Consider the following 22,596-nt stretch of genomic DNA (forward strand, 5'->3'; position numbering starts at 1 on the left):
TTGAAGAATAACAGTGAAAACCTGATCGTGCCTGTGAGAAAAGATGTACAGTTGGTCCTTGATTTTACAACCAGAATTGGGATTGAACTTCTGTTGCTAAGTGAGGTGGCTGTTATGTAAGTTCCGCCCAATTTTGTGACCTTTTTCACTGCAATTGTTCAGCAAATCACCATGGTCATTAAGTGAATCACACCATTGATAAGTGAGTCTGGCTTCCCCCATTAAGCGTGCTTGTTGGAAGCTAGTTTGGAAAGTTGGGTTGACAAACAGTGACCCCACAATGCTACAACTGTCAACTAAATAGATGAGGATTGCCAAGTGCACAAATTTTGATCAAGTGACCCTGGGGATGCTGTGATGGTCGTAAGGGTGAAGGCAGGTTGCAAGTCCCTTTTTTCAGCACCGTTGTAACTCTGAATAATCAGTAAATGAATGGCTATAAGGCGAGGGATCCCTTTAGTGTATCTTTAAAATGCCATAAAATCTAACTTGGATTCAGCTTGGTTTAAAAATGCATCTGCATTTGCCTCCTAGGGCAGCTGTGGGGACTGCACAGTCATAATAAAGGAAAACATCTCTTTATGTGTAAAATGTTTTTTTCTTTTTCCTGTTTCGAATTATTTGTTATCCAGTCACTGTAATAAAACTGGAGCCAGAGTACATTTCCAGCACATTGAATTCCCCCGATGCTTGCAATCGCACTTAGATTTATATACCACTTTATACCACTTTATAGTGCTTTACGGCCCTCTCTGTAAACCTCTGTTTACAGGGTCACCTTGTTGCCCACCCAAACAATCTGAGTTCTCATTTTATTGACTTCGGAAAGATGGAAGGCTGAGCTGGTGAGAATCAAACTCTTGGAGTGAGCAGTGCACGCAGAACTCCATTCTAAGAAGCACCCACTCTCAGCAAGGAGGCAGGTTTTGGGTTTGTGTTTTAACCAAAGTTGGAAAAAAAATGTTTGGCAATGTTTGGAATGTCTCCATATCTGCAAAAACTACTTCTGTTGGTATCTGATCCACAAGACGGCAGAACCATCCCAGCTGCTTTTGAACTACAACTGCATCCTCTTCCCCCACCCACCCCCGCAAGCCATTCTGCCTGGGACTGCTGGAAATAGTAGCTCAAGCTACAGCAGGGATCATCTCAGATACCCAGATGATCATATTTTGTACCCTTTAAGGAAAAGGCTGGAATTTGGGACATCCGTTCTCCAAACGTTCTCATGCAGCCTCTCCTGGATGATGCAGTTAAGTCTTTTTCAACTTTTCCAATCGAATTCTTCCAACCCAACCTGATGCTGGGGAATTCTGGGAGTTGAAGTCCATACATCAAGTTGCCAAGGTTGAGAAGCAGTGATGGACTTTGTCCAGCCAGGTGTAGTAGCAATAGCAATAGCACTTAGACATGTATACCCCTTCACAGGGCTTTTACAGCCCTCGCTAAGCGGTTTACAGAGTCACCCTATTGCTCCCAACAGTCTGGGTCCTCATTTTACCAACCTTGGAAGGATGGGAGGCTGAGTCAACCTTGAGACTCGGTGAGAATCGAACTCGTGGAGTGAGTAGTGTGTGCAGAACTGCATTCTAAGAGGCACCCACTTTCAGCATGGGGGCAGGTTTTGGGTTTGTTTGTTTTTTAAACCAGAAGTTGGAAAAAAGGTTTGGCAGCTACCTTTGACCCCACATCTGGAGTATCTCACATTCTTCTACAGTGATCAGAAGTATACTGCACTGAAACATGGAGGGTCTATTTTAGCCAGCAATCGGGGGGGAGGGGGAATAGCTACTAATTATATTCCCTTCCCCTATTTACACATAATTCTTTGAGAGACCGGCTTATAATAAAGCCATCACCATTTTTTGTGGCAACAAGTTTTACAGATTGTTTGCCTACTGTTACAAAACATTTGGCCTCCAGATAAAATGGGAATTTATTTTATTATGTAACTATGTACAACAAAGAAGAAAAATCAACAAACGTCATTTACATTTGCTTCTAGGGGCAGACAGTATTTTTCATAGATTAAAAAGCAGAGCAAAATTGATTTTTGCTTGATCAACTCCTGTCTGCTCATGGAAACATTTTAACTTAATTCTCAAGAATCCACTGCCTTCAGTTGGTGGAAGGATGTGCTCTGATGTGGAGCTAACAACACAATCTTATATTTTCCTTATCTCCCCCCCACCTCAAAAAATCAAGTGTCCTGAACAATTATGTACAAAAAAAAAAAATCGCATGTATGAAAAGTTCCATGTTGCACCCATGTATAAAGTGTCTCTGTGCCTTTTTTTGCCTTCCTGCATTGCCACGAATTCTACATCCCAAACGATCCTTCATCAGCTTTTTGCCCTGTTAACTTGGTGGGCATCCAGTTTGCGTTCCCTCCCACCCATCCCTCCTCTTCCTTCTCCCTGTCCAAATCCTATGGAGCCAGTTATTCTGCTTGCTTTCTCCTTGGAATTTCATGGGGTTTTTTCCTGGTTACTGTGCACCTGCAAGAAAACAGGAGGGAAATGCATGCATGAAAGCGTTTGAAGACAAAAGCATTACAGATTTCGGCTGTGGCCAAACTTTCTCAAGGTTAGGAAGAAGCAGGCAAGAGCCAAAACCACCACCTTGATCAGTTTCCATCCATTATTCCTTATCTGGCCCACAGGTGCCTTGGAAAATCGTTTGACCCCTTCCTCTCTGTGGCAGCCCCTCAAATATTGGAAGACTGCTACCATGTTGATAAGATCACTGTTAAGTTAGGCCCAATTTTATTACTTTTCTTGCTACGGTTGTTAAGCAAATCACTGCAGTTGTTAAGTGAATCAGACTGGCGTTAAGCAAATGCCGCTTCCCCCATTGATTTTGCCCGTCAGAAGCTGGCTAGGAAAGTTGCAAATGCGTGAACCACACCCCCCACCAAGGATGCTGTAAATGCAACCTGTTGTAAATACATGATTCAAGTTTGAACGGTTGTAACTTGAGGACTATGTGCAATGGTGCATTTGGTGCTCATCTCAAAAAAAAAAAAAAGAATTTATCTTTCTGGAAGATCTATTTCCCATTTGTTTCTTACCATCTATTTGCCCAACTGGCTGTTCCTCTTCTGTTTCATCTTCCTCATTCAGTTCTTCATCATCTTCGTCTTTGGAAAAAAAGAAGGGAGGGAAGGAAATAATTTAGATCCACTTTCCAGAACATCTCATGTTACAGAGCTGTCTCTTAAGTATCTCAGATGCTTATGCAGTCCTTGGGAATCTTTCTTTCTAACTCAGCTGTTGTCTATTAACTTTGTACCTCTTGCCACACAAAAGGTGTGTAAAGTTTGCTTGTGCACTAGAATATTAGAAAGTGCCACTTTCATCATGGGAATCAGCAGACATCAGCCCTAAGGCAAGTGCAGAAGGAAATTAAACTGGGGACCAGCAAGGAATCCAAAATCCCCCACTATGAAACGGTGAATGTTCTCATAATATTTACTATTCGCTGAACATTTATCTGGATTTGGCACTCTTCCCTCATAATAATCTAATGTCAGTATTTGATGAAATATATTTGACACCTAGGTATTATTTGAGTGTTGATATGCAAAATTAATAACCTGGTGCACAATGCTATTTGCGGCAGTGATTTCATCATCATCATCATTCCTTTTATGACCCATTAATAGCAACATTATGAAGCCTCGATGGCGCAGTGGTTAGAGTGCAGTACTGCAAGCTATCCCTACTGCAATTTGGCAGATCGAATCCCACCACTTTGAGAGGGCTATAAAGCACTATAAAGTGGTATATAAGTCTAAGTGCTATTGCTAATAGCACTATGTAAAGCACTATAAAGTGGTATATAAGTCTAAGTGCTATTGCTAATAGCAATAGCACTTAGACTTATATACCACTTTATAGTGCTTTACCAGCCCTCTCAAATAGCAATAGCACTTAGACTTATATACCACTCCACAGTGCTTTACAGCCCTCTCTAAGCCGTTTACAGAGTCAGCCTATTGCCCCAAACAATCTGGCTCCTCATTTTACCCACCTTGGAAGGATGGAAGGCTGAGTCAACCGTGAGCCTGGTGAGATTTGAATTGCTGAATTGCAGGCAGCCGGCAGTCAGCAGAAGTAGCCTGCAGTACTGCATTCTAACCACTGTGCCACCCTTGCTTCAGAGTGGGATTAGGGCAACTGAGTGGAAATGAGCATTTACTGGCCGGATGCCCTTCCTGACACCTATACAGAGTTTGCAGCAGATATTTTCTCTTTGTACCCTGATAGAGAAACATCTGTTGCTGCCTAGGATTGAACTCTCAACCTTCCGAGAGGGAGGTGAGCGTTTTCACCTCTAGGCCTCCGTGCTGCTCAATTTCCTTATTAATTATTACACCTTATATTTTCCTTGGTCTGAACAACATAATGCTTAAGAACTGCCTTTGCTACCTGGGCTGTCTTCAATTGACTGTTTTCAATTTCTCCATCAAGAGGAATGTATTTGATAAATCAGAAGATTTAGAAAAGCCATACTGAATTCAGAGACATTACCAATATAAACTTCAGGTTATACTGTACTTCTTACATCCTGAATGGGCATGTCTGGATGATCATACCTGCCTCGAAGTCAATGCTTCTCAAGGCTTCTGTGATACTTTCCAAATCTACAGTGAAGTAGTCCATGTTTTCAAAGCCTGTCTCCACCTTCTCCAACTGGCCACCTTTTGATGCATCCAGGATTCTGGAAAGCAGACGAGAAAGGATGTTGTTGCCTTTTATCCTGCTATTAGCCAATCCGCTGTAGGTTTTGGGCTGTCATTCAAACAAATTGTGTGGTACCCCTTTTAAGGAAGAGATTGGATAACCATTTGTCTGAAATGATATAGGGCAGTGATGGCTAACCCCTTTGGGCTCCTGTGCCAAAAACTGCGTGCATGCGCCCCTCCCCCTTACCTGCACTGCACCTGCCAACTGATTTTCCGGCTGTTCGAGGCCTTTTTCGGCCTACCAGAGGCTTGATAGATGCTTCTGCAGGCTTTGAAGGCCGAAAAATGGACCTGTTTCATCACTTCTGGTATTTCCGGGAATACAGGAAGTGATGAAACAGGCCCCATTTTTCAGCCTGCAAAGCCTGCAGAGGCATCCCTCAAGCCTCTGGCTGGCCGAAAAAGGTCCGAAAATCAGCTGGGAGGCATGCGCATGTGCAGTGAGCTAAGTTTGCCTGGGGCTCATGTTCCTGCACAAATGGGTCTGCGTGCCATAGGTTTGCCATCACAGATATAGGGTTTCCTGCCTAAGCAGGGGGCTGGACTAGAAGACCTCCAAGGTCACCACAAATTCTGTTATTCTATTCTAGGTCTTTTCACCATTATGGGAACCAACTCCAAGATTTTGGAAGGATGGCTGGCAATATTTTAGATACATAAAATAACCAAAAGACATGGAATGGAAGGGAGGCTGATCGAAAACCCTTTCTCCTTTTTATACATACAGGTAGTCCTCAACTTACAATCACATTTGAACCCAAAATATGTTGTTAAGTGAGACATTTGTTAAGTGAGTTTTGCCCCATTTTTGGACTTTTCTAGCCCCAGTTGTTAAGTGAATCATTGTAGTTGTTAAATTAGTAAGACGGTTGTTAAGTGAATCTGGCTTCCCCATTCACTTTGCTGATCAGAAGATCACAAAAGCTGTTCACATGCAACCGTCATAAATATGATGTATTTTGTATAATTCTCTGTGCATCTGTATTTATATTCAACGTGTCCATAAACATTTTGTACAGTTGTATATGTTCATATATGTGCAGTCACACTTTTCCTTGTGTGCTCATGTACATACATTTTGTTGTGTTTTCCATTGGCATATTCATAGATGCCTTGCATATTTGCAGACATATATTTATATTTTACTGTTGTCTTGCACTTTGGTTGGATGCTAACAGCATTTCATTGCCTGTATCCATGGCAATGACAATAAAGTTGAATCTAATCTAATCTAATCTATGAGTCAGTTGCCAATCACTTGAATTTTGATCATGTGACCATGGGGATGCTGCAACAGTCATGTGAAAAATGATCATCAGTCACTATTTTTCAGTGTCGCTATAACTTTGAACAGTCACTAAATGAACTCTTATAAGTTGAGGATTATCTGTAACTCTGTGTTAAACTTTCTTTGGATCTGCCCTCCATTTTCATTCTCCACAAAGCCCCACAGATAAATGTTCCGTCATACATAAAATAGGTTTCAATTAGTTGATGGTATATTTTTCAGGACACGAAATGAACCTTAACCCCCAACTTTCCGTTAAAAGGAGCATTGCGACTAGACAATTAAGCTAAGGAACTAGTCCATCTACTAGTCAGCTTTAACGTAATTTAAATGTCACAATGTTTTCTCAACCATACAGTGTCCTTCCTGCTTGGAAACTCTCTGAAGTTATTTACTTAGGATTTACTGTTTGTTTACAAAAATGGCAGTTTAGAAATACATTTTCAGGACTTACGTTTTAATAAGTTGCTTGGCAGTCTGGAAGGAGAAACAGAAAGGTCAAAAAGTGAATGAAAAGCATTCAGTTTAAAATTGCTAAAATCAGTAAAATCATCTTGAGTCTCCTAGAAATGATTGCTTGGTTGATTGCCCTGATAAAATTTTGAAGTATCAAGACTGACTTGAAGGCACACACAGAAAAAATTGAAGTGTAATTGTACAGTTTATTTGTTTATTTATTTATTTATTTCTCCTGTGCCAAAAATTGTGCGCACACACCAGCACCCAGAAGGCAATGCGTGTGTCCCCCATGCCTCCTGCTCATGCGCGCACTATCCATGCACACCCGCCACCGCCTTACCCGCAGTGCACCTCTCAGCTGATTTTCAGGAAATACAGGAAGTGACAAAATGGGCCTATTTTTTGGCCTGCAAAGGCTTTCCTCAAGCCACTGGGAGGCCGAAAAAGGCCTCAAACAGGCTGAAAATCAGCTGTGAGGCACGCACATGAGCAGTGAGGTAAGTTTGCCTGCAGCTCGCGTGCTGACACAAATGGCTCTGCGTGCCACAGGTTCGCCGTCATGGTCCTAGTCAGATCCCCAGTTCTGGCTATCTTGGTCTGGGATTTGAAAATCTACACAGCTGTAGATGAAGGGATCTCGACTGTATAACATTTTTCCTCACCATAAGAAAAGCGGCTCCTCCTTCTTCCTCCATAGACTGAATGGCACTCTCCACCAGCTTGCTGGACTTCTCCAGTTGATCTTTATACCGTTGGATGAGGTTCTGCATGAATCCAGTCTTCTCTTCCTGCTCCTTGGAGATGCGCTGCAGAAGGTCCGTCCTCTTCTCCTCAATGACAGCAATGAGAGCTTCAAACTTCTCACACAAGGACTGCTTAGCCAACCGACTGTTCTCCTGTCACAGAGAGGAGAATAGAAGGACAAGCTGAGTTGGTTCCTTCTGAACAAATCTCACACAAGAAGCCACCCTCTGGAACTCATTTAGACAGGTGCCAGTGCTTGATTGGTTAAGGAGAACATGGCAGCTCTTTTTAAAAAAATATCTTGATTTCCCAGCTGATTCTAGTTGGCAAATATATCTGGGATAAGACATTTGCAGAGGAGAGCATATCAATCTTCATAGATTGTTTTCTTCCCAGTTTGGCACCCTTACCGCCAATGTTTTGATTTTGTATCTGGGTGCCTAAAAGTCAGCCCTGACTTGTGGCAATTGCTTACACCAAGGGTCTTCAAACTTGACAAGTTTACGACTTGTGGACTTCAACTTCCAGAATTCCTGAGCTAACATGACTGGAGGAGGAATTCTGGGAGTTGAAGTCCACAAGTCTTAGGGCTGTCAAGTTTGGAGACCCCTGGCTTACACAAATTCATGCAGTTTTCTTGGCAAGATTTGGTCTACCCTTTTCCTTCTTCCTCATAGGACCAAAACTAAAGTCATCAAACTGGCTTTGTGCCTTAAAAGTGGGACCATCACACAATCTCCAAGCTTCTAGGCCAAGGGTGTCAAAGTCAATTTCATTGAGGGCCACATCAGGGTTGTGTTTGATCTCGAATGGCCAGGTGGGCATGGCCAGGGTGGGCGTGGCCAACTCAACATCACTGGTGTCGGGGGCACCTGTGGTGGCCCGGGTGGGGCTGGGGGGATCCATTGTCTCCAGCGGGGGAAGGTGAGACCAGGGAGAGCACCAAACCCTTCCTCCCCTCTTTCCTTCTTTTTCCTTCCTTGCTCTCTTTCCATCTTTCCTTCTTTTTCTTTGTCTTTCCTCTTTCTCTTTCTCCTTTCCTGTCCCTTTTGGGTTGCTCAAATGCAAAAGGGGAAACAGTTCTCCTTTTGTTTTGCTTTTAGTTTGTTTTGCTAGCTCTCTGCCAGCGAAAACAAAGACCAGGGTGCATGCAGTCCCCAGGCCCCATTTTCAGCATGGATGACCTGCTGAAGCCCTCTCCATTTTTGCTGGCAGAGGCACCATGGACCAGTCCTTCACCATTTCCACGGCTGTCCTGCAGGCCAGAATTAAGCCCCTCATGGGCCTGCGAGTCTTGAGTTTGACACCCCGTTCTAGGCCAATATCTAACTTACATTCATTTAGGCATCATGCAAAGTTACAATGGCGCTGAAAACAAAATGACTTACACTCACACTTACGAGCGTTGTGCCTTCCCCACAGTCGCATGATCAGAATTTGGCTGCTTCGCAAGCAGCCTATAGTAACAACAGTTGCAGGAAGGTGATGCCCATTTGTAACCAGCTTCCACCAAACAAAATCAATGGTTGAAGCCACATTTGCTTAACGACTGCCTGAGTCACTTAACTGCAGCGATTTGCTTTAATGGCATGGCAAAATCAGGTTGGGACATACCACCTCTTATAACAGAACGCCTGATCCCAATTGTGGTTGCAAGTGGAGGACTACCTATGCGCCAATCTGCCTCTCGTGTGTAGATTGCAAACACCGCATTTCCCAACTCAGAATTACAGGTAGTCCTTCGACTTACAACCACAATTCAGCCCAAAGTTTCTGTCGCTAAGTGAAACAATTGTTAAGTGAGTCTGCTCCATTTTATTGCCTTTCTTGCCACAGCTGTTACACGAATCACTGTTAAACTGTGGTTCAGTGACTCTGGCTTCCCCATTGACCTTCTTTGTCAGAAGGTTGCCATGACCCCGGGACACTGCAATCATCGTAAATACTGTATGAGTCAGTTGCCAAGCACCTGAACTTTGATCCCCTGACCATGAGGATGCTACAACCGTCGCAAGTGTGAAAACTGGTCATAAGTCACTGTCAGCTTTGGAAGCCATATTAGCACCAGCAAATCCATTATTTTCCGGACTTCTGGAACGCTGACAGTCATTTTCTTCAGTGCCGTTGTAACTTTGAATGGTCACTAAATGAACTGTTGCAAGTTGAGGACCACTTGTATTAGGGTTATACCCTATAGAGAATCTCTGTAAGTTCATGGCACAGGAAAGACCAGACAAAGATCTTCTGGCTTGCAGTCAGTGCTCTGTCCCCAGTTTCCTCATCGTACAACATGTGTTTGGTGCATCGGGCAAAAGAGCTTGCACCAAACACTTAATCAAATAAGTTAAAGCAGGGGTCCCCAACACCCGGCACAGTGGTGGGATTCAAAAAATTTTTAATACTGGTTCTGTGGGCGTGGCTTGGTGGGTGTGGTGTGGCTAGATGGGCGTAGCTTGGTGGGCATGGTAGGGGAAGGTTACTGCAAAATCCCCATTTCCTCTCCACCCCACAAACCTGCTTTCCACCTCCGTTCTCCTGTGCAGGGCAACCAAAGAAGACCCAGCCAATCAGCTGGGACTCGGGAGGCAGAGAATAGATGGGGGCGGGGCCAATCAGAGGTGGGATTTGCCAGTTCTCCGAACTACTCAAAATGTCCGCTACCGGTTCTCCTGAACTGGTCAGAACCGGCTGAATACCACCTCTGACCCAGTCTGTGGCCCGGTACTGATCTGTGGCCTGTTGGGAACTGGGCCACGCAAGCAGTGGACAAGAGCACAAAGCTTCCTTTGCGCATGAGTGAAACCATCCCCTCTCCCCACCCTCCACGCCTTCCCCACCCCCTGGGGCTGCCGGTCCATGGAGCCAGAAAGGTTGGGGGCTGCTGAGTTAAAGGACAGGTGGATACATCTCAGAGGTGGTATTCAGCAGGTTCTGATCAGTTCTGGAGAACCAGTAGTGGAAATTTTGAGCAGTTCGGAGAACAGGCAAATACCACATCTGATTGGCCCCGCCCCCATCTATTCTCCCCACCAAGCCATGCCCACCAAGCCACGCCCACAGAACCAGTAGTAAAAAAAATTTTGAATCCCACCACTGATGCGTCTGCAATATTTTAAGCTATGTCCATTTTAACTTTCGTTTAGTTCTTTCCGCCATTTAGTGTGCTGTGCAAATTAGCCTCATTTCTAGTTAGAATAAGATTTAGAATTGTAATTAGAATGAGAAATCCCCACTGGATTAATTTTCCGATTCCTGATTTCTTAACTAGAATTAGAAATCAGAAAATTAGAAATCCGAATATGAATACAATCGTCGGGCTAAGCAAATTACGCAAGCACTGAGTTTGCATTGGGATTTTAAGTTACTAGGCAGACTTTCAGCTCTTTCGTCTAACTGAGGGGTCCCCAAACTTCTGGGAGTTGAAGTCCACAAGTCTTAAAGTTGCCAAGTTTGGAGACCTCTGGTCTAAATAAACTGCTGCCCTGATTTGGAAGCAGGGAGAAGAAAGCCACTGGGTTCCCTTTCCATCTCTTCTCGGGCAGCACCTGTCTTGAGCCACCGTCCCTGTGGGTTGGATTTCTCTTCCGCTGCTCAGATTTCTAAAGGCTCAGCCATTTGTCGTATTCCTCACCTCTGTCGTTTTGCACAAGTCCTCCAGCTGGCTGATGATTGTCTGCACCCTGTCATTCCCTGCTACCAACATGGAGATGCAGTTGGTTAGCTCAGTCTGCAAGAGAAAGTGATAAAAAAATAGATTGACTCTCTACGCCTCCTTTTCTGAATCAGTGGGTGCGCTGAGGTTCTTCTTGATCAATTGCGAGGAAGAGAAATGGAAAAGAAATATCACGGAGAAATGCTACGACTCAAGACTGCAGTACAATTATTGTCAAGACTGGTTGTTTTCTTCTTTGCTCTCTTCTTTAATGATATTAGACTAGCTCGATACCCGTGTTTCGCTACAAAACTATGTGGTCAGCTTAGTTTTGGGAGAGGAAAATAAGGGGGGGAAATTATGCCTCTGCCTACCAGCATCCATCAGTATTCATCTAGCTAGCATCCTGTCAGTGTGTGAGAGAGTTGAGGGCTGTTTGGAAACTGAAACAGTATTTGCTGAGTGAGCAAGGAGACAGCAAGGAGCCTGGGCGTGACTTAGCTCAACTGTTCTGTACTAAAGCTGCTTGCTGTTGTGAAACTAAAACTGAAACTCCTCTCCTCTGCTTGTGTTTTGCATTTGGAATAGATTTCTTTTCAGATGGGGAGGGGGAGTAGAACTCCTTTGCATCAGAGCGTGTTAATAATAATATACGGAATACTAATGCTCTGATGGTCATTTTGAAAAATCCTTTTTTAGTCAGCACCTAGAAGCCAAGAGGAACATACGTACCAAATTTCAAGTTTATAGTCTTTACGGTTCTGGAGATTTTGTGATGATGCGTGAGTGGTATTTCACTTTTATATAGAGAGATTACAGGGACTTTTTTTTCCTTTTAATCTTTGAACATTTTGGGGTGGCTTTAAAAGATTGAGGAAAGTTTAATGGAGACCTGAACTCAGTTAACCGATTAAGCCCAGAGGCAAATTATAAATCTTTCTCCTGCAAATATTGGCATACTATTTTTTAATCCATGGCAAAAATGTGTTTTTATGATGCTGACATCCATACACATTTGGATGCCAAAGCCAACAATCCTTTTGCACCAACTGGCTGAACACTGCATCTGCCAGAGACTCTAAAATATTGTTTGAACCAGTTGTCTCACTGCCAACCTACTGTGCATATTTTGATCTAGATTGGTTCCACAAAGTGGTACACTGAAGTGCTAAATCTGTTTTTCCTTTTGCTCTTTTGGGGTGAGAGGCATGAGCTTTTATCACAAAGGCTGAATGACAGCTTGAAAGTTCCATGCACGGACCCACTTTCAAATGTTTTCCCAAATCACTGGGACAAGAGAAATGGGAGATAGAATTTTTTAAAATTAAATTGCAGGATGACAGAGACTCCATATCTGCTTTTCTTGTTTTCCTAAACCTCTGCAGTGCCCCTGTGTGAAGGCACCAAGAATTCTAGATGGCTGTAACCATAGTTGAGTCTGCAGGAAAATGGAGTAGTGATGGATCGGTTTATTCTCTGGGAAAAGTGATGGATTAACTACTTGTTCTGACCCAGGCTTCCTAAACTGTAATTATGCACACACTTATTTTAAAAAGAAGATTTCCCAGCAACACTGGGAATTGTTTTCATTCCCAGCTGGAATTAATCTTAAACAGTCCCCTGAGAAAAGTACACACCTTTCAGTTCTGTGAAGTGCTGCCAAAAACAGAAGTATCAAATGAACTAGAAAAGAAACCAACCGAAGTACAAAGAGCTTCAAGAATGACTCTGAACCAATCAAACTACTTTGCTTCCTGCAAAGGTTTCATCATCTTGGCCAGACCTTTATACCTTATGGGAGGAGCAATCACCTCCCAGCCTTACTCCCGAGTTGTCCCTTTTGTTTCAGCTGCTCTCGCCTTCTAGCAGCTCTGCCCATACGTGCACTGGAAATAGGCTCCCCTGGGTCCTCTGCCTCACTGCTGTCAGACTCCGAAGGCAGCAGCCCACTCCCAGATGGTCCTGGCCCCATCTCTGCATCGGATGCAGGACCTTCGTCCAAGTCGTCTCCAGACTCCCTGACCCTTCACATCCTCACTGTCCGATTCTGCTGCAATCTGAACCGGCTGCTGGCGAACCACAACACTACTGTATGGAGCCCATCAGAAGTTCGGAGAAAGACCACAGCTTGTCATGCAACTGCTTTCTGGGAGAAAGCTGCCATCTCTCCACTCTTGTAGCTCCAAATATATCCTGCTGATGATTGCTGGTCAACTGCAGTCGTTTATGTATCCATATCAACTGCATTAGGGTCAGATGCTATTCCTGAAAGACACACTGTGACGTGTCCAGAGGTCTCTAATTCACCTCTTAGCCCAAATGGGAGATGCACCTTCTGGCCCAAGACTTCCTCTGCATACCACTGGATATGAACCCCTTTAAGGTGAAGGAATGCAATCCTTTTTTTTTTTTTTTTTGGTCTCTGGGCATATGGTCAAGTTGCAGGCATGAAGAAGGAGGATATTCACTCCCGTAGAGGCTGCTAAGCAGTATTCCAGGAAGTTTTGAGACTGTTCAGAATTAGGTCAGGAAGGTCTTTTTTGTTTGTGCATAATCAAAAAGATTACACCATGAAAAGGCTATGCATACATTGAGTAACACAGTTATTTACTTAAAAACAATTGCTATCATTTAAATATCCCAAAGATGCTTTTTTAAGAGGCAGTTTTTCCTGGAACACGTTTTGCTTCTCATTCAAGAAGCTTCTTCGGCTCTGACTGGATGGTGGGAAAAGGGATTGGTGGGGACCGACTTTGCATTCAGAGAAGAAGGGGAATTGCATTCTCGGAAGCCTCATTCATGAGAATAAAATTTCCCCACCGTTCAGTCAGAATGGAAGAAGCTTCTTGGATGAAAAAGTGAAACGTCTTCAGAGAAAAATCAGAAAGTCCAGTTGCCTCTTGAAAAAGCACCTTTGGGACAACTACGACCTGGAATGACTGAGAATCTCCATAGATATCATAGATATCATTTGAATAGAAAACGGAGAGCCAATTTGTCACAGTGGTTAAGGCACCAGGTAGAAACCAGAAGGCTGTGAGTTCTAGTCCTGAAATTTGGGTGTCCTCAAAATCTTCAAAGTAGGCAGGTAAAATGTCACGATAAAACATCATGCGTCTTTTGAACATACATGCAAGACCAACAAAAGGATGGTGTTTACATTATGATGCTTTGCCTGCCATCTTGCAATGTTCAAGCCTCTCTGCCCCAAATCTGGCAAATGACCGTGAATATTGAGTTGAACGTTGGAGAGTTAAGCTATATTATTATTATGCCTACAGTGAAACTTGGCTCCTACCTTCTGTCCCTGAAAGACGCTTTGAAGAGGTGCCACTTCACAATCTTTGTGGGCTCCAAAGACTTTGCACATAGAGCAGGTAGGAACCTCACAGGTCAAGCAATAGATGTTGATCTTTTCATCTTCGTGTTCCTTGCACATTGGGTGGTTTCCTTTCTTGAGAGGACGGCTGTAGAAGACAGGAAGGAAAGGAAGAGTCCAGAAAAGAACGTCTCCCTAGTTAATGTCACTTTGGATAGCAAGATATAAATTTAACAAATAAATAAATGTTTGACTAGAAGTGGGAAAACAGATTGAAAGTCATATTCGGCCCCAAAATAGGTAATATTGAGCAGTGGTGGGATTCAATTGTTTTTTACTACCAGTTCTGTGGGTGTGGCTTGGTGGGTGTGGCAAAGGATACTATAAAATCTCCAGTAGGAGGTGGGATTTGCTACTCAAAATTTCCGCTACCGGTTCTCCAGAACTGGTCAGAACCTGCTGAATACCACCTCTGATATTGAAACAGTCACTGTATCTTTTTCATTTGACATCTCATGATGATTATATCCCACTATTTACAACCACTGGTCTGCAGGTTTGAAAATATTTTAAACTTGCTTTAGATGTTTCACTTTACATTATGTAAAAGTTTGGTGGTGCGGGAATTGCATGGCCTGTGGTTAATGTAAATATGGCAGAATATGGCAAAATAAAGAGTTCACATAAATAATCTTCCTCACATGGGTCAGTAAAACATGAAGACAGAGGATCAGATTGGCTGTATGGGTTATTCAAATGCCTAATTATGATGCCCTGAAACAATAGAGGCAATCTGACAAAATGCATGTGAGAAATTATTTTCAATAGAAGATAATATAAGGTTGAATATAATCTTAGTTGATCTCTGAACCTGATTGTTTGCTTGCAGAAGTTCCTTGCTTACTGGCTGAGGAATTCTGGGAGTTATTCCATCCATCTTAAGTTGCCAGAGTTGAGAAGCATTGCTATAGACTCAAAGCAAGTTGGCTGCAAATTCTGAGAGCTGAGGTCCACGCAGCTTGAAGTAAACATCAGCACTGATGAGATTACCTAGCTGGGTAATGAAATGTTTCCAGGCAAACAACCAAGCTTAGAGAGCACCAAGGACTCCATAGAAGTGAGTTTTCTACTAGAAAATCACTTCTATGGAGTGTCTATTAAAGAGGGAGGGAGTGAAGAGTCATTAGACTTGCTTGTTTCACGTTCCATCAATCTCTAGGAACTGGCACCAGAAATATTCCTCACTAAGGGCAAGTATTTCCTAGCTCTTTCTTCTCATTTAATTTTTTCACTCATACGGTAAAACTTTAGTAAGTAAATCAAGCTGAAAGTGTGGACTGGTTGCTGATCCTTTGCACAGCAGAGTGTCGATAGCCTTCTGTCTAATATTAACCTCCCTGTGAAGTTATGTTTAGATCTTACTTCCACTTCTGTCTAAGTGGAGCCATTTATTCTGAGAACAGGTTTCCTTTCTTTGGAGGAAGATTTATGATAGCAGCCCCCACCTCCCAAGTATCAGCATTATGGCACTTCTGCTCCTATATTCGGATCCCTTGGTAATCCACCCAAACTTCCTGACCCTTCATGGACATGGACTAGTCAGTCGGTTGGAGTTTCCTCTATAGGGTTTCTAAAAAAACCCAAACACCATGATAATTGTGTTTGCTAACCTGACTTAAAGCAGCACTAATTCCTAGTGGATGTGAGTTTGAATGTGTATGAATGAAGGAAAGAATGAATGAATGAAAATAGCCTAGATCGGACCCAAAGTCCATGTAGCTGCTGTTCTGAAAAAAGTCAGAACTTTCAGCCTGGATTTTTCAATTGGATTAAGATGCCGCATTAAGATGGGTTTTATTTTATGTATCTGTTGCTTTTTGCCCTTTCAGTCTATTGTAAATTTCTTGTTAATCCAATTAGTCTACTGCAGATTTCGTCTTGGCATGAGTGAGGCAAGCCCCAAGGATGAATCCCAGTTACGATGGTCAGCTTTTTGGTTCTACAGAGTCCCACCTTCCTTCAGCTACAAAATCTGAGCTGCAGAAATTCCAAGGGCCACCATATGACAAACAGGAGTTGGGAGTTATTCACATTCCTTTACTGCCATCTTTTGGTTGTCTGGATTGTTGCGTCCCAGACATGGGAGCTCGTGCCTTACTTTAATGCTCGGAAGGATGGAAGAAAGGAATAGAAGAAAGAAAGAAAGAAAGAAAGAAAGAAAGAAAGAAAGAAAGAAAGAAAGAAAGAAAGAAAGAAAGAAAGAAAGAAAGAAAGAAAGAAAGAAAGAAAGAATTCTTTATTGGCCAAGTGTGATTGGACACACAAGGAACTTGTCTTGATGCAAGAAAGAATGAAAGAGGACTACCACCAGCAAGATGTCAGTTGTGAAAGTCCAAGTCCACAGGTGAAGGTTCAATTAAACTAATTGATTGCTATATATTCTATGCATAAGAATCTTCTCAACAGCATCTGCTTACAGTTAGATAAGGGTCACGGGCATTCAAGGAGGGTTGGACTTATTTTGCTTGTGACTACATAAGGATTCTTCTTTTCATCCCACCCTCAGATTCTGCCACTCCTTCTCCCATTCATGGTGGATGGACTCAATTACAGGTAGTTCTTGACTTATGACCACAATTGGGACCAGAATTGCTATTGTTTAAGAGAGTCAAACCCAATTTTACAACATTTGGAGCCTCTCTGGCGCAGTGGTTAGAGTGCAGTAGTGCAAGCTACTTCTGCAGCCAGCTGCCTACAATTTGGCAGTTCATATCTCACCAGGCTCAAGGTTGACTCAGCCTTCCATCCTTCTGAAGTCGGTAAAATGAGGACCCAAATTGTTGGGGGCAATAGGCTGACTCTGTAAACTACTTAGAGAGGGCTGTAAAGCACTGTGAAGCAGTATATAAGTTTAAAGGCTATTGCTATTTTTGCCCTGGTTGCTAAGTAAACCATTGCAATTGTTAAGTGAATCACATGGTCATTAAGTGAATCCAGTTTCCCCCTTTCTCTTGATTTTGCTTGTCAGAAACCAGTTGGGAAGATTGCAAATGGCGAGCACATGACCTGAGGATGCTGCAACCATCCTAAATCTAAGCCACTTACCAAACACCTGAATTTTGATCACATGATTGTGGGGACTCTGTGCCAGTCATTAGTGTGTAAGTCATTTTTTTTTCCAGTGCTGTTGAATGATTGTAAATCAAGGACCACTATATAAAACTGAAGAATATACGTGGTTGGTAAAAAGTCACAATAACTTGATGGTGCTTTGTCATTCATCCACCTTTCTCTAGTTCGGGGCCCCCCAAACTTGGCAACTTTAAGACTTGTAGACTTCAAAGTCTTAAAGTTGCCAAGTTTGGAGACCTCTACTCCTGTTGATGCTCTCTCTCTGGAAATGTTTGTTAAGACATTATTGGAAGATGCTAAGACATGATGGCTTTTAAGGGATAATTCCTTTTCCAAGCTGTAACAAAGTGGAATTCATACCAACCTTGAATATTCCTGTTTATAGATATCAATGATATTCTCTACTAGCAAATTCCTCTGGAGACCATAGACTCCGTGGCGGTCCAGGATGACTTCATGTCGGCAAGAGGGACAACGGAACCGTCCTCCTGATATGGTGGTTCCTCGGCTTGTTTGCCAGTATGGATTTGCAGCCTAGAAATGCCATCAACCATGTTAATCCAGACGTCAGGGATTTCCCCCAAATTAAACAAGCTACACATTTTCCCCCCAAATCTTGCACCGTCCAGAAAGTACTTCAGCTCCTATCAATCCTATTCATTTCAAACTCAGCACATCAGGATGGAGCCAGGTGTGAAAAGCTTCAAAAATTCAAAATAATCTGATTTCTTCCCTTCCTCCTCTCCCCTTTAAAAATATTCCTTTTGATAAAAAGAATCATCTCCCATCATGCTTTGTTCATAAAACAGACAGTGTCACTGGAACACAGTGCCACTGCCAACTAATGAGGTAACTGCTTCAACTGGAATCTATTTTGGGCACAAATTGCAGTGATACTATTTCTCAGAGCTGGACATTGGACAGGATAATTCAATTTCAATTTGCTAAATTATTTAATCTAATCTGGTTTCATTACTTTTTGCACCAATTTTTATGTGAAATATTATGCACCTGAATTTTTAAAAAATGCATAACTAAATAAGTATTCAAAAAAACTTATTAGTGTTTGTAGCTAGATAGACTTTATTCCTTATTTCTTTAACTAAAACATAAGAATAAGGTTTGCTGGTCCACCTCAGTTCTTGGAGGACTCAAGGTCATCAATGAATGCTCATGAAATCACCCAAGAAAATGTGGTTATCCTGAATTATTGATTTTCTTGTACATCTTTCCTAGAACTTTAATTAGATGTTAGACATGGAAGAATCGTGTCCATTGTCTTTATGGATTACATGAAGAATAATATGAATTGCCAAAATAAGGCAAACTGTTCATAAGAACATAAGCAATGGCCCATTTAGTCCAGCAGTCAGTTCTCCGAGGACAACCCAACCAACTGCACAACGAAGTCTCCCAGTTGATGGCCTTCAGAAGCAGTCTCACTTCTACCACAGGAAGACTAATAACTGCTGAGCTCCATGATTTTCATCAACTGGTCCAACCCTTTCTTGAAGCTAGCCAAAATTCGTGTACTAGGAAATTCTTGTAAAAGAAAATATGAAAAAACCTACTATATTTTGAAGAGGATCTATCGCAAAACAATGTTTAGTAGGCATGCTTGGTGAGCATGGGATATTGACTGGTTTATTGGGAAACAGGATATTAATCCAGAAAAATGGAAAATAAAATAGATGAAGGGATGTCTGACTGTCTAGGCTCTAAAATATATCCTTCCTCGTTGCAGAACTCATAGTCCTAGACCTGGATATACTAATTATAGGATCAATCCATTTTCCCCTAGATGCTTTTACTATGTTCTATGGCAATGGGTTTTTTATGTTATATGAAGAAATAATTGGAGGGACAGGACATTGGAACCAGTGGAAATCAACTGGCTGAAAGAAGATGTTTCACCTGGGTCCATTGTCCACCTAATCTTATGCAGATTCAGTAATGCTAGGCAACCTTCTGTAGCAAGGGATTGCTTGTTGTTGAATGCAATTGAACGTAGAATTCACATTGGTATTGTCAAGGGTTTGCTCGTGATTTTGAGAATATAATTATAATACAGAGAAATATTGTATCAGTTTCTAAAACTGATGTATATCAGAGTTTTTTCAGATCAACCAAGGGTCAAACAGATCCATTGGCTGTGTCAGGAATTGATCAACACGCTTGTCATCTGAGCCTTACAACATAGGTTGAGAGAGAGTGACTGGCCCAAGGTGACCCAGCTGGCTTTCATGCCTAAGGAGGAACTAGAACTCACTGACACCTAGTCTCTAATCTGGTACCTTAACTACTAGACCAAACTTGACACTCAAAGACGGAATTATATGACCTGGTCCATTTTTACGTTGAGATTGGTAGTTATCAGATTCCTTTGAACCCATGTTATGAATCAACCTCATTGGCACCAGCATAAGCCTCCTTAAATGTAATGGGAAATCGTTTCCAAGAATTTCCAATCAGCACGCTTCATGATGATTTAAGATCCTGGGATTGAAGTCGCAACACACCTGGAGGCCCTTAACTTGTGAATACTGGCAAAAATGTATTCAGTAAGTAAACCATCATTAGGATTGTTGACATGATTGCCAATATCCAATAACAGATATGGCACAAGAAGAAGAATCATTAAATAAAAAATAATTCTTCCTCTTAAAGATATTCATTCCACATTTTTTTAAAAAAATAAACATGCATTTATCCCATGTCTTGATATACCCTTTTTAATATAAAATGGAAATTATAAATATGTAAGAAGTCATTGAGTGAGAAGGCAATAATAAAGGCACTTTCTGCAGTCAAGTGCCCTACAGATGTGTTGCGAATGCAGCTCCTGTTGACCGTACCAACACATCTGAGAATCTCCAGGATGAGAGAACACTTAAAAACAACCCATTGTTTCACCAGGCGGTTATCTCTCTCCTCTCCCTCTTTGCCTTCAAGCCAATGAGATCTTTGGGAAACTATATTCAGATTCTCCTCAGCCTCTTGCCCTTCCATTTTGTGTTGCCTTGGAGCTCTGACAATAACAATCAACAAATCAGGAAGCCAATGTCAGAAGTAGAACAGGCCCCCAGAGGGCCAGAGCTGAGCTCTTATCAGCTACTACTTAGCCAAAGCCTTTTGAAGATGTGAACATTATCTGAGGAATGATTCCAAGATGGTCTTCAAGACTTGAAAGTGGAGATAGAACTGAATTTTAGTGGATAATGCATGCAGTCTCTAAGGCTCCAGAGCTTTAAAAAAGCACCAGTGAGAAAATATTTCACAGCTAGGACAATGTCATTGCATTTAACATGACCACAAATGCAAGTTCGCTATATTTATATCCTTGCTATTTTCTTCTTAATAGTTGCACAGCAATGGCTAATGAATCTTTCAAACGTAGCAGAGATTGTTACACATTCACTGTCTGCCATTTTATCTTTTCTCAGATGACTGAAATGCATTTCCTTGGATTCTCTATTTTAAAATCTGGTCCATGTCCAATTTAAAACAAAAGATTCCTAAATAGGGAGAATTTTTCTAACCTTGAAGCTGCCCTAGATCAGGGTTCTCCAACCTTGGCAACGTTAAGACTTATGGACTTCAACCCTAACCCTAACCCAGCAAAGCTGGCTGAGGAACTCTGGAAGTTGAAGTCCACAAGTCTTAAAGTTGCCAAGGTTGGAGACTCCTGCCCTAGATGACTGAGAGCTAAGCAAGCACATAGTCTACTTGTTATATTTGTATTTCAATTGCAAGATTCATTGTATGAATTCTGTTCTGTTCTGTTCCTTTTCCATCCACAGATAGTCAACTGAATCTCAAAGTCTTCCTGTATAGCTACTGAGTAAACATGCACAAAACTGGCTGAATGGAGGCATACTGACCTGAAAAACGTCATTAGCACATTTCCTACAGAGGTTATGCTGGCAAGGTAGGATCACCACCGGCTTGGAGAACATCTCTAGGCAAATAGGGCAGATCAGCTGTTTTTCCAGATTCTCCATAGGATTATTGTCCTGGAAGATGCTCGACTGATAATCCATTGTCCAGTTCAGCACTTATATCCTTCGATTCTGGAATTGCTCAGCTTAGGGTTCTCTTCGGAGAGACAAGCTCAAGTTTTAGAACTGAGCCTTGCTGGGTTGACTTTCAAACTAAGTCACTGGGTTTTCTGTCGTTTGCTTGCCTCCTATCTATTTATAATTTATCTGAGAGTCACATGTGTTTGGCTGGCAGAGTAATTTGAGAAGAGGGTCGTGTTTCCGAGAGACTGACACACTGTCACATGGAAGGAGGGATGTGCAGTTGTCTCCCTGGTGGGACTCCTGTAAACAAGGCTAAGGGACAATATGTTCGAAAGCAGGGAAGCAGACTTCCAGGGATGTTGTATTATTTATCTCTTTTGCCTCCCCTGTGTGTTTTCCAACAAAGAAATTAGAGCTGTGTTTGTGTAAACTGGTCACCCTTTCCTGGGAACTAAACAAACAACAACACAAGCTTGTCTGCTCTTTAAACTGGGGGTTAAACTCAAGCCATTCAACAATTTTATTGGCTATTGCCAGGCCTAGTTCCAAGGAATGACTTAACCTAGCCATGTTGCTCAACATCTCTAGTTGCACCCATCTAATTTTTCTTTTTGCAAGGTAGAATAGACAGGAAACATGGCTGGATCAGCTAATTCTATTTTATTTATTTTATTGTAAGGCTACACTACACTAACAGAAATTTGCAAGTCTATATACAAGTCCTCGGCTTACAGCTGTTTGTTTATTGATCGTTTGAAGTTACAACAACGCTGAAAAAAGGGACTTATGACTGTTTTTCATACTTACATCAGTGGTGGGATTCAAAAACTTTTATCACCGGTTCGGTGGGCGTGGCTTGGTGGGCATGCTTTGTGTGCGTGCACACACTTTGCGTGAGTCCGTGCGCCAAACATGCATTTTGCGCAGGCACAGAAGCCTTCCAACTCACCTCCTGCAAGCCTGCGCTCTCCCGGCCGTTTCAGCAGCTGCCACGCAGCGCTCTTCTGTGCCGCACAAAGCAGCTGCGCTTCAAACGCAGAAGATAAAGGTGAGCATGGGAGCCTGGGCAGAGCGGTGGAGAGAACTGGTTCGGTCTCTGCTGCTCATCGCTGCTACCGGCTTGGCAGAACTGGGCCGAACCGGTAGAATATCACCACTGACCATCCCCATAGTCACTTGATCAAAATTCCGATGCTTGGCAACTGCTTCATATTTATGACAGTTGCAATATCC

General features: G+C 42.4%; 1 protein-coding gene across 1 annotated transcript; it reads right to left on the minus strand.

Annotated features, from left to right (window-relative positions):
- Positions 1-1,924: 1,924 nt before the first annotated feature.
- TRIM63 (tripartite motif containing 63) lies at positions 1,925-21,561 on the minus strand. Its single transcript, XM_026702572.2, has 9 exons — positions 21,223-21,561; positions 17,706-17,875; positions 14,189-14,357; positions 10,870-10,965; positions 7,157-7,390; positions 6,490-6,512; positions 4,598-4,722; positions 3,071-3,139; positions 1,925-2,498 (listed from the first exon to the last, which is right to left on the minus strand). Exons 1-9 carry the CDS (start codon positions 21,379-21,381, stop codon positions 2,488-2,490), a joined length of 1,056 nt encoding a protein of 351 aa, XP_026558357.1. The 5' UTR covers positions 21,382-21,561; the 3' UTR covers positions 1,925-2,487.
- Positions 21,562-22,596: the final 1,035 nt, after the last annotated feature.

This window comes from Pseudonaja textilis, chromosome 10, assembly GCF_049901715.1.
Source record: "Pseudonaja textilis isolate UNSWEBS1 chromosome 10, rPseTex1.2, whole genome shotgun sequence".
Classification (NCBI taxonomy): Eukaryota; Metazoa; Chordata; class Lepidosauria; order Squamata; family Elapidae; genus Pseudonaja; species Pseudonaja textilis.

Coding starts and splice junctions, on each gene's coding strand:
- TRIM63 (XM_026702572.2), bottom strand. CDS start 21,381: ATGGATTATCAGTCGAGCATCTTCCAGGACAATAATCCTATGGAGAAT. Junction 14,358..17,705: donor TATAAACAGGAATATTCAAG/GTTGGTATGAAT, acceptor TGTCTTCTACAG/CCGTCCTCTCAAGAAAGGAA. Junction 10,966..14,188: donor GCGTCTTTCAGGGACAGAAG/GTAGGAGCCAAG, acceptor TTTCTCTTGCAG/ACTGAGCTAACCAACTGCAT.